The sequence below is a fragment of the Bos taurus genome, chromosome 1 (assembly GCF_002263795.3).
Source record: "Bos taurus isolate L1 Dominette 01449 registration number 42190680 breed Hereford chromosome 1, ARS-UCD2.0, whole genome shotgun sequence".
Classification (NCBI taxonomy): Eukaryota; Metazoa; Chordata; class Mammalia; order Artiodactyla; family Bovidae; genus Bos; species Bos taurus.
Window position 1 is genome coordinate 57,590,133 of NC_037328.1, and position 12,718 is coordinate 57,602,850.

Below are 12,718 nucleotides of genomic sequence, written 5' to 3' on the forward strand. Positions count from 1 at the left end.
CTTTTCTTCTATCCTATGGATTCTATTTCAAATGCCCCATAGAAAGTATTAATTTTAGTGATAAAACATGATTTTCATGCATGAACTGTTAAGTGAGAGTGAAAGTCGCTCAGTCGTGTCTGACTCTTTGCAACCCCATGGAATATACAGTCCATGGAATTCTTCAGGTCAGAACACTGCAGTGGATAGCCTTTCCCTTCTCCAGGGGATCTTCCCAACCCAGGAATCGAACTGGGGTCTCCTGCATTGCAAGCAGATTCATTATCAACTGAGCTATCAGTGAAGTTGTTGCCATTTCAGTAGATTCTCATTTTAGCCATTTTGTTTGAGAGTATTGACAATTTGGCACATTAGTTTTTATCAGATATAACTAAATCAGTGCCTTAATACTAGAGGATTCTGTTGTAATAGCTTTGTCATGCATTAGTGGTGTCTTCAAAATTGACTTAAGTAAGTCTTCAAGTATATTGAGTTTCAGTGATCTCTTACTGGCTGGAGAATGGAAGACACTTTATGGTTAATAAAGGTATTTTAGGGAATGGAGGCCAGTGGAGAGTCCTGCCTTTTAAACCAGACACAAAATTCTCCTACAGGTAAACAAAATACCACCTTCCAAAGAATACACTGAGAAGGTAAATCAGTAAATTATCTCTGCAACTTCTCATGCCAGAGATAAAACCTGCAACTTAGAACATACCCCTCAAGTGTACTAAAATGGTTGTTTTTAGAAGAGAAAAGAAATTGTCCTTGCTTTCACAAATATTCCTGTGATTATTTTTATAATAGTGAATTCATTTTAAAACTTAATTGCTAATATGAGTTATTCTGTTTCATTACCTCCATTGGCAGCAAGTTTGTACAGAATGTCAATTTTATATCAAGTATCATGTCTTCCCTGAGAGAAAAAAGCATGCTTCTTAGAGTCTTGGTTGAAACTTTGCATGCACTGAAGTATTACAACAAATGATCAAAGGTCCTGAGACTTCTTTCTTTAATTTTTCAGATGAAACTAAATTTTCTTTTAAGTTTAGAAACATTGGTCTTTACATTGTTCACATCAGATATCTGAAACTGGCTCTCTAATCTGGTTACATTTAAAGACTGTAATAATTGTATTTCTAGTGATGAAGAGGGTACTAATAATCCACAACCTTTAGTCATAGAGATATGCGAAGTATCACCATTGGATACTTCTCATTAAATTCTTTTAAAATGTTCTGAGAGACCATGTATTTATACTTTAGAACATTTTAGCCTAGCAAGATTGGCTGGTTTCTCCTCACTGCCCTGGAAAGTAAAGGGGAAAAGTATGAGATTAGTTCAGTTCAGTTCAGTTCATTTCAGTCACTCAGTCGTGTCTGTCTCTTTGCAACCCCATGAACCACAGCATGCCAGGCCTCCCTGTCCATCACCAGCTCCCCGAGCTCACCCAAACTCATGTCCATTGAGTTGGTGATGCCATCCAACCATCACATCCTCTGTCGTCCCTTCCTCCTCCTGCCCTCAATCTTTCCCAGCATCGGGGTCTTTTCAAACAAGTCAGCTCTTCACATCAGGTGGCCAAAGTACTGGAGTTTCAGCTTCAACATCAGTCCTTCCAATGAACACCCAGGACTGGTCTCTTTTAGCATGGACTGTTTGGCTCTCCTTGCAGTCCAAGGGACTCTCAAGAGTCTTCTCCAACACCACAGTTCAAAAGCATCAATTCCTCGGTGCTCAGATTTCTTTATACTCCAACTCTCACATTCATACATGACCACTGGAAAAACCATAGCCTTGACTAGATAGACCTTTGTTGGCAAAGTAATGTCTCTGCTTTTTAATATGCTGTCTAGGTTAATCATAACTTTCCTTCCAAGAAGTATGCGTCTTTTAATTTCATGGCTGCAGTCACCATCTGCAGTGATTTTGGAGCCCAAAAAAATAAAGTCAGCCACTGTTTCCACTGTTTCCCATCTATTTTCCATGAAGTGATGGGACCAGATGCCATGATCTTAGTTTTTTGAATGTTAAGCTTTAAGCCAACTTTTCACTCTCCTCTTTCACTTTCATCAAGAGGCTCTTTAGTTCTTCACTTTCTGCCATAAAGGTGGTGTCATCTGCATATCTGAGGTTATTGATATTTCTCCTGGCAATCTTGATTCCAGCTTGTGCTTCCTCCAGCCCAGCATTTGTCATGATGTACTCTGCATAGAAGTTAAATAAGCAGGATGACGATATACAACCTTGATGTACTCCTTTCTTATTTGGAATGAGTCTGTTGTTTCATGTCCAGTTCTAACTGTTGCTTCATGACCTGCATACAGATTTCTCAAGAGGCAGGTCAGGTGTTCTGGTATTCCCATCTCTTTAAGAATTTTCCACTGTTTATTGTGATCCACACAGTCAAAGGCTTTGGCATAGTCAATAAAGCAGAAATAGATATTTTTCTGGAACTCTCTTGCTTTTTCGATGATCAGGCGGATGTTGGCAATTTGATCTCTGGTTCCTCCGCCTTTTCTAAAACCAGCTTGAACATCTGGATGTTGATGGTTCATGTATTGCTGAAGCCTGGCTTGGAGAATTTTGAGCATTACTTTACTAGTGTGTGAGATGAGTGCAATTGTGCGGTAGTTTGAGCATTCTTTGGCATTGCCTTTCTTTGGGATTGGAATGAAAACGGACCTTTTCCAGTCCTATGGCCACTGCTGAGTTTTCCAAATTTGCTGGCATATTGAGTGCAGCACTTTCACAACATCATCTTTCAGGATTTGAAATAGCTCAACTAGAATTCCGTCACCTCCACTAGCTTTGTTCATAGTGATGCTTCCTAAGGCCCACCTGACTTCATATTCCAGGATGCCTGGCTCTGGGTGAGTGATCACACCATCATGATTATCTGGGTCATGAAGATTTTTTTTTGTACCGTTCTTCTGTGTATTCTTGCCACCTCTTCTTAATATCTTCTGCTTCTGTTAAGTCCCTATCATTTCTGTCCTTTATTGACCCCCATCTTTGCATAAAATGTTCCCTTGGTATCTCTAATTTTCTTGAAGAGATCTCTAGTCCAGGGTTTCAGATTACTAGCTCAAGCTCTGACCAGAAAGTTCCTATATCTGCTCTGAAAATAAAAAAGTCTTATCTTCAATAGCAGCAGGACTAAGATTCTGAAAAATCAAACTTTATACTGTGAGTGGCTGAATTACAACATGGATTCATAACCTTGCAGACAATTTTCTTTTTTTTTCTTGGAAAGGCATTTTATTTTAAATTTGGCAATGTGTACATATCAATCCCAAACTCCCAATCTACCCCATCCTCCACCCTTCCCACCTGTGGTAACCATAAATTCATCCTCTAAGTCTGTGAGTCTGTTTCTGTTTATTAAATAAGTTCATTTGTATCATTTTTTATATTCTGCATATAAGCTATAGTATTTGACATTTGTCTTTCTTTGTGTGATTTACTTCATTTAGTATGATAATCTCCAGGTCCATCCACATTGTAGCAAATAGCATTATTTCATTCTTTTTCATTGCTGGGTAATATTCCATTGTATATATGTACCAATTTTTCTTTTTTTCTTTTTTGTCTTGCTACACAACATGCAGGATCTTGGTTCCCAACCAAGAATTGAATCCTTGCCCCCTGAAGTGGAAGCACTGAATCTTAACCACTAGACTGCCAGGGAAGACCCCATACCACATCTTCTTTATCCATTCATCTGTTGATGGACATTTAGGTTTCTTCAATATCTTGGCTGTTGTAAACAGTGCTGCAATTAACACTGGAGTGCATGTATCATTTTGAACTATGTTTTTCTCTGGATATATGCCCAAGAGTGGGATTGCTAGACCATATGGCAGCTGTGTTTTTTGTTTGTCAAGGAAACCCCATACTGTTTGGGACAGTGGCTATACCAATTTACCAATTTGATTTCAAGAGAAACCATTTAACCAGAGCCTCCCCTGCTGGGGTTTAATCAGAGCCTAACTTATTTGAGAAAGGAAATATCCTACTTCATTCATCCTGGTCAATCTGAGTTGTGGGAACAAAAACTGAGAAGCATTTGTAAAGTTCACAGTTCAGAGGCATTGGCTCTCTAAAAGACAGACACCTAATTGTAGGACTCTAAAATGTTTCCTCCTACTCCATTTTATCACCACATTACTGAAGGTCTAGTTACAGCAGTTCTCTTTACCAGTACATCACATCTGGGTATCAAGAAAAAGTTACAAGACATACTCTTCAACACAGTTTGAAGAGACAGAGCAATTATCAGAACCAGACATGGCAGATATATTGGAATTATCAGACTTGGAATTCAAACAATTATTAGAAAAAGCAAGGGAATTCCAGAAAAACATCTACTTTATTGACTATACTAAAGCCTTTGACTGTGTGGATCACAACAAACTGGAAAATTCTTAAAGAGATGGAAATACCAGACCACCTTACCTGCCTCCTGAGAAACCTGTATGCAGGTCAAGAAGCAACAGTTAGAACCAGACATGGAACAACAGACTGGTTCAAAATTGGGAAAGGAGCACGTCAAGGCTGTATATTGTCACCCTGCTCATTTAACTCATGCAGAGTGCATCATGGGAAATGCTGGGCTGGATAAAGCACAAGTTGTAATCAAGATTTCAGGGAGAAATATCAATAACCTCAGATATGCAGATGACACCACCCTAACGAAAGTGAAGAGGAATTAAAGAGCATCCTGATGAAGGTGAAAGAAGAGAGTGAAAAAGCTGGCTTTAAAAAATCAACATTCACAAAACTAAGATCATGGCATCTGGTCCCATCACGTCATGGCAAATAGAAGAGGAAACAATGGAAACAATGACAGACTTTATTTTCTTGGGCTCCAAAATCACTGTGGACAGTGATTGCAGACATGAAATTAAAAGACACTTACTCCTAGGAAGAAAAGCTATGACAAACCTAGACAGCAGCATTAAACAGCAGAAACATTACTTTGTCAACAAAGGTCCCTATAGTCAAAGCTATGACTTTTCCAATAGTCATGTATAGATGTGAGAGCTGGACAATAAAAAAGGCTGTGCACCAAAGAACTGATGCCTTCAAACTGTGGTGCTGGAGAAGACTCTTGAGAGTCCCTTGGGCTGCAAGGAGATCCAACCAGTCAATGCTAAAAGAAATCAACCCTGAATATTCATTGGAAGGACTGATACAGAAGCTCCAATACTTTGGCCACCTGATGTGAAGAGCCAATTCATTAGAAAAGATCCTGATTCCGGGAAAGATTGAAGGCAGGAGGAGAAGGGGATGACAGAGGACAAGATGGTTGGATGACATCACCAACTCAATGGACATGAGTCTGAGCAAATTCCAGAAGATGGTGAAGAACAGAGAAGTCTGATGTGCTGCAGTCCATGGGGTGGCAAAGAGTCAGACAGGGCTGAACAACTACAACATGATTAATATGCTAAGGGCTTTAATGGATAAGCAGACAACATACAAGAGCAAATGAGCAACGTAAACAGAGAGATAGAAACTCTAAGAAAGGACCATAAAGCAATACCACTGCTGCTGCTGCTGCTAAGTCACTTCAGTCGTGGCCGACTCTGTGCAACCCCATAGACGGCAGCCCACCAGGCTCCCCCGTCCTGGGATTCTCCAGGCAAGAACACTGGAGTGGGTTGCCATTTCCTTCTCCAATGCGTGAAAGTGAAAAGTGAAAGTGAAGTCGCTCAGTCATGTCCGACTCTTTTCGATCCCAGAACTGCAGCCTACCAGGCTCCTCTGTCCATGGGATTTTCCAGGCAAGAGTACTAGGGATCAAAAAAACTGGAACAGAAATGAAAAACACCCTTAATGAGCTTATGAATAGTTTATTAATAATTAATGCTGTGGAAAGAATCTATGATTTAGAGGACATATCAGTAGAACTTTCAAAAATTGAATAGCAAAGAGAAAAAAGATTTTTAAAAATAGAGTGTCTAAGGACTGTGGGACAAATACAAAAGTTGCAATGCATTAATGGAAACACAGAAGGAAAGAAAAAGAAAAGAGATAAGAAGAAATATTTGAAACAATAATGACTGGAAATTTCCCCCAAATTAATGTCAAAACCAAACCAAAGTTCAGGGAGACTTGGAGAACACCAGGCAGGATAAATGTCAAACAAACAACTACTAGGGGGCATATCAACCAGATTCAGGCAAATCATATTCAAACGAAATAAAAAATGAAGAAAAGCATCCTGAGGAGAGCCAGAGAAACAAAGCATCTTACTTACAAAGATAAGAATTACATCTGTATTCTCCTCAGAAACTGTGCAAACAAAAGAGAGTGGAGTGAACATATTTTAAATATTGATAGAGAAATACCCCTCCCACCTAGAATTCTGTACCTTGTGAAATTATCCTTCAAAATTAAAGAAGAAATAAAGACTTTCTCATATAAATAAAAATTGGAGAAAGTTATTGCCAGTAGCCCTGCCATATGAGAAATATTAAAAGTTCTTCAGAGAGAGGAAATAATACAAGTCAGAGACTCAGACCTGTTGCTGCTGCTGTTGCTAAGTCGCTTCAGTCGTGTCCGACTCTGTGCGACCCCATAGACGGCAGCTCACCAGGCTCCCCCCGTCCCTGGGATTCTCCAGGCAAGAACACTGGAGTGGGTTGCCATTTCCTTCTCCAATGCATGAAAGTGAAAGTGAAGTCGCTCAGTCATATCTGACTCTTAGAGACCCCATGGACTGCAGCCTACCAGGCTCCTCCGTCCATGGGGTTTTCCAGGCAAGAGGACTGGAGTGGGGTGCCAGTGCCTTCTCCAATGCATGAAAGTGAAAAGTGAAAGTGAAGTCGCTCAGTCATATCTGACTCTTAGAGACCCCATGGACTGCAGCCTACCAGGCTCCTCCATCCATGGGATACTCCAGGCAAGAGTACTGGAGTGGGGTGTCATTGCCTTCTCCGACTCAGACCTCTATTGGAGAATAACTAAGTGAAGGTAAAATAAAAACTTCTTTTATTTACTTTTAATTGATCTAATAGCTAACAGGGTTCAAAATAATAATAGCCACACTGTTTTCAGTTATACAATTGAATTATTGGTTGTTTATATATAAGTGAAATGAATGACAACATTAATACAAGGAATGGCCAAAGTTGAGAATATTAGTAATTCTGAATGTTGGCCAGGATGTGAAACAACATGGACCCTCATTGACTGCTGACAAGAATGCAAAATGGTACAGCAACTTTAGAAGACAGTTTGGTGGTTTCTCAGAAAACTAAACATACTTTTATCATACAATCCAGCAATAGTACTCCTTGGTATTTACCCAATGGAGCTGAACAGCACATGTCCACACAAAAACCTGCACACAAATGTTTATAGCAACTTAATTCATAAATGCCAACATGTTGAGGCAATCAAGGTGCTTTTCAGTAGGTGAATGGCTAAATGAATTGGTACATCCAGACAATGGAATATTATCCAGTGCTGAAAAGAAATGAGCTCTCAAGCCAAGAAAAGATACTGAGGAATCCTAAATAATATTAAAGTGAAATAAGCCAATATGAAATGGCTACATACTGTACAATTTCAACTACATGGTTTTATTTAAAGGTAAAACTATGGAGACATTAAAAAAATCAGTGATTAGCAGGATTCAGAGGGGAAGAGAGAGAGAAAGAGGCAAAACACAGATTTTTAGGTCACTGAATCTTTGTATGATACTATAATGATAAGTATATGACATTATACACTTGATCAAATCCATGGAAAGTACAACCCCAACAGTGAACTTTATGTAGACTATGGACTTTCAGATGATAGATATGCGTCGATCTAAATTCATCAGTTGAAATTAACATAATGCTCTGGTGAGGCATGTTGATATTGGGAGAGAGGGTATGCAAGTGAAGAGTTAGGCGGTATTTGGGAAATCTCTGTACCTTCCTCTTAATTGCTGTTAACATAAAACTACCCTTAAAAAAATAAATCCTAAAACACGAACACTTTTTTATAATTAGTGAATGTTTAATGTTATCAAATACATAAGGCAACCTTATGATTTTCTTCCTTTGGACGGGTAATAGAGTCAATTACATCAACAGGTTTTAATTAAACTCTCCTCCTGGTGACTCAGAGGTAAAGAATCTGCTTGCAATGCAGAGAACATAAGAGACTCGGGTTCGATCCCTGGATCAGCAAGATCCCCTGGAGGAGGGCATGGCAACCCACTCCATTATTTTTGCTTGGAGAATCCCTTGGACAGAGAAGCCTGGCAGGCTATAGTTCACCGGGTCGCTGAGTTGGACACGACTGAAACAACTTAGAATAGCAGCACAGTTGCCTTGTTTTTGGCCATTTATTTCCTGCCGCACCTAAATATTTCTCTAGCCCTTTACATGAGTCAGAATCTGCTACTGACTTTTGACTTCATCCAAAATGTTCCTCCCCACTCCCAATTTCTTTCCGCTTTCCCTGGCCCTAGATTGCTTTCTTTCTTTCTTCAAAGAACAGGTTATTTTCTCCCTTGACTAGATATAATACAGAAGCGTGGAAGCCAGTGTTTCTCAGAATATTGTGAACTATCATTGGGATCATTGCAAGAAAAAATAGGATTCAAAGGTTTATTTCTGGCTACCCAAGTATGCTCTAATCAGCATCACTTCACTCGTTTATTCTGCGTGTTTACACTTATGAGTAAGATTCCGTTTGTACAAAGAATTCTGGTTGGAAGTTGAAAGTTAAATAAAGATTAATTATTTATCATTTATATGTTCTTATATTCCCTGAGCCTCGTTTTCTGAAAATTGTACCCACAATTTTCTTACCTCTATTTAAAAACTGCAAAACCCCAAATAGAAATTTAAGGTTTCCTTTTTAGCCTTGGGGCTAGAAATATCAAAGCAGGAAAAGCTACACACCAGTAAATATTAACATCCGAAAATTAAGAATTCAATTGACTCAATAAAACTACAAACCAAAAAAAATGGAGAAAAAATACTACATTTGTCTAAATATAGAAGTTTAGTTTTATTCCATTCGAGGGTCCCCAGTATTACTCTGGACTTCACTAGTCTGTGCAACATTGGAATAAAGTAAAATCAGCAGGTTTGCTAGATAATGCACAAATCTATCATTGCTACTAGAGCAAACCATAAAACATCTTATAAATGGATCAAGAGCATCCTCATCACTATTGAAAGATAGCTTTAATTTTTGCTAAAAATGTCATAGAATCAGACTTACCAGACATCGTGATAATGAAGGAGATCAGTAACATCTCAGCTGAAGTCCCCCCAAACTTCTGCTTTTGGGGTAGTCGGTGTTTACTTTGATACAAATCCACTTAAATCCGTCCAGATCTCTATCTTTCGATCACTTTTGTTTACTCTCAATTCAACAGTATGATGCATCATTTTTCCTAGCCATTTTAGTTGGCTGGTTAACAACTGACAGGAAATGTCTGTGAGTTTTGCTAAGTGATAAGGCAAAAAAAACAAGGCTTACTATTCATTGGTTTTCCCACGGTACTGAGGTGATGAGATAAATTACACAGCAATTTTTTTTTTTAAGTTAGCATTTTTGGAAGTATAAATTACATAGGTAAAATGCACAAAGCTTAAGTTTACAGAATGATGAATTTTTATATGTGTATACACCAAAAGCAAGATAAGGCCATTTCCATTATTTAAGAAGTTTCCTTCATGCTCCGTCTTTGTCAATATCCTTCTTCAGAAAGGAACACTACTCTGAATTCTGTCACCATCACCCTCTAGTCAGGGCATGAAAATTTGGTTTAGGTAGGGTTTTTTTTGTTGTTGTTTTTATTTATTTATTTATTATCTTTGGCTGTGCTGGGTCTTCATCATTGCATGAACTTTCCTCTAGTTGCAGCAAGCATGGGCTCCAGGGAGCATGGGCTTCAGTTGCTGCAGCACGTGGGCTCAGCAGTTGCAGCTTCCAGCTTCAGACCACAGACTCAGTAGTTGTGAGTGCCCAGGCTTAGTTGCTCCGCGGTATGTGGGATCTTCCCAGATCAGGGATTTAACCCATGTCTCTGGCATTGACAGGTAAATTCTTTTCCACTGAGCTACAGGGAAGCCCCTAATCAGTATTTTTAAAAAACTAAAAACTATATTAAAACTGACCCACTGATCTTCACATCAGTTTTGAGCTTGATTGTAGGTAGTATTTGAGTGGCCCAAACAGTAAAGGAAACAATAGTAAAGGAGACTTCTAAAGAGTAGTGCCTAAGTTTCCTAAACAGCTTAAAAATATTTTATTATGAAAATAAGTGAAGTATAAGAAGTTCTTGTAGGTTGGTCCGTAACCAAGTTCTCCATTATGTAGTGTTAGGCAAGAAAACAAATCTAAAATTCTAAGAACCTATAACAATATCTTCAATTCAGTTCAGTCGTTCAGTCGTGTACGACTCTTTGAGACCCCATGGACGGCAAGCAGCACGCCAGGCCTCCCTGTCCATCACCATCTCCCGGAGTTTACTCAGATTCATGTCCATTGAGTCGATGCCATCCAACCATCTCATCCTCTGTCATCCCCTTCTCCTCCCGCCTTCAATCTTTCCCAGCATCAGGGTCTTTTCCAAGGTGTCAGTTCTTTGCATTAGGTGGCCAAAGTATTGGAGTTTCAGCTTCAGCGTCAGTCCTTCCAATGAATATTCAGGACTGATTTCCTTCAGGATGGACTGGTTGGATCTCCTTGCAGTCCAAGGGACCCTCAAGAGTCTTCTCCAACACCACAGTTCAAAAGCATCAGTTCTTCGGCGCTCAGCTTTCTTTATAGTTCAACTCTCACATCCATATGTAACTACTGGAAAAACCATAGCTTTGACTAGACAGACCTTTGTTGACAAAGTAATGTTGAGTTGTAAAGTATGTTAAAAGCATGTTATATTTTTATGACAATATTATCTCAGTATATTCATTGATTCAAGGTGGCAAGTCCATTGTTGGAGGGTTTGAGCTTGTAGTTCAGAAAGGTATATGTAATCGTTAGTGATATTTGTATCCAAGTGAAATAAGTAGTTGTTGTGATCATTATCAGAGATGCAGGGTGGGAGGCTGTAGTGGCAAACTAGAGATGGGAAGTAGGAGAAGGCACCAGGGAGTGAATGATTTCCCTCCCTAGGGGTCCTAGGGATGAACCTATATGAGGCCTCCTGGAGAAAGCAATACTCTCCATTAATTTTTAGAATGACACAGATAGATTTCCCTTTAGACATGAGAGTATAGGGAGTGTAGGGAACCATGTCTTTACAGAGCACAAGGAGTATATCGGGATTGTGGGCTAAGCAAACAGTGAGGGGCAGTTTTTTTGCATCAGAAGTTCATGGCAGGACTTCCCTGGTGGTTTAGTGGATAAGACCCCATGCTCCCAATGCAGGAGGTACAGATTCCATCCCTGATCAGGGAACTAGATCCCCCATGCTGAAACTAAGAGTTTTCATATAGTAACTGAAAGATTCCATATGCTGCAACTAAAGAGATACCACATGCTGTAACTAAAATAAAAAAAAAGATGCTTGGGGCTGGTGCACTGGGACAACCCAGAGGGATGGTATGGGGAGGGAGGAGGGTGGAGGGTTCAGGATGGGGAACACGTGTATACCTGTGGCGGATTCATTTTGATATATGGCAAAACCAATACAATATTGTAAAGTTAAAAAATAAAATAAATAAATAAAAGATTCCATATGCTGTAACAAAGATCATAGATCCCACCTGCCAACTAAGACCTGGTCAAATAAATAAACAAACAAACCAGTCAAATAAATAAATACTTAAAAAAGAAGTTTATGGGCCATCATACATAGTCCAGAGACTTTAGAGTTATGACAGAAAATCCTAAAACCTGCACAATGAGTAGCACTCTTTGAGAGCACTAACAAAGTACCTATTGATTTTAACTTAGACATTAGAGCCTTTTGTTGGGGTGCCATTTAATGTGAGTTCATTTGTAAGTAGAAGCATCAGGGAGATTAAGCAAAATTGGTAAATGAGGAATGTGTTGTCTCTGATTTAATTTTTAAAAAACTTTGGCTGAGTTAGGTCATTGTTGCAGCATGCGGGCTTTTCTGTAATTGTGGCACATGGGCTTCTCTTGGGGGCTTCTTGCTGTGCTGCACAGGCTCCAGAGCACATGGGCCAGTAGTTGTGGCACATGGACTTTCTCTAGTCGTGGCAGGCAGGCTTAGTTGCACCATGGCATGTGGGATTATAGTTCCCTGACCAGGGATCAAACCCATGTCCCCTGTGTTGGAAGGCTGATTCTTAACCATTGGACCACCAGGAAAGTTTAATTTAATTTTAATGTATTACTTATTGTATCCGAATGTTTATGCCCACTCTCTTAGTCTGTTCAGGCTGCTATGTAAAAAAAAAAAAAAATACCATGGACTGGGTGACTTTTAAATAACAGAAAAAAATTTTTTTCACAATTCTGAAGGCTGAGAAGTCCAAAATGGATGCACTGATAGATTTGGTGTCTGGTGAGGACCAGCTTTCTGGCTCATAGACAGTCTTTTCATTGTGTTCTCACATGGTGAAGGGGATAAGCTAGTTCACTGGGACCTCTTTTATAAAGGCACAATCCTGTCCATGAAGGCTCCATCCTTATGACCTAATCACTTCCCAGGCCCCCACCTCCAAATACAATCACTTTAAAGGAACAGGTTTCAACACATGAATTTGGTGCCACAAGTGGCTAATCACTTCTATTGCCCTAAGGTGGC

General features: G+C 39.4%; 1 protein-coding gene across 4 annotated transcripts in view; it reads right to left on the minus strand.

Annotated features, from left to right (window-relative positions):
- CD200R1L (CD200 receptor 1 like) overlaps nt 1-9,436 on the minus strand; it is a 29,863-nt gene extending 20,427 nt beyond the window's left edge. For 2 of the 4 annotated variants that reach the window (XM_024994380.2, XM_024994370.2), the window contains exon 1: nt 9,214-9,436. In XM_024994380.2, coding sequence (XP_024850148.1) covers nt 9,214-9,247 — 34 coding nt within the window. In that variant the 5' untranslated portion in view covers nt 9,248-9,436. The remainder of the gene's footprint in view (nt 1-9,213) is intronic. The other 2 variants (XM_024994384.2, XM_002684750.7) reach the window with 1 other exon arrangement.
- Nucleotides 9,437-12,718: the final 3,282 nt, after the last annotated feature.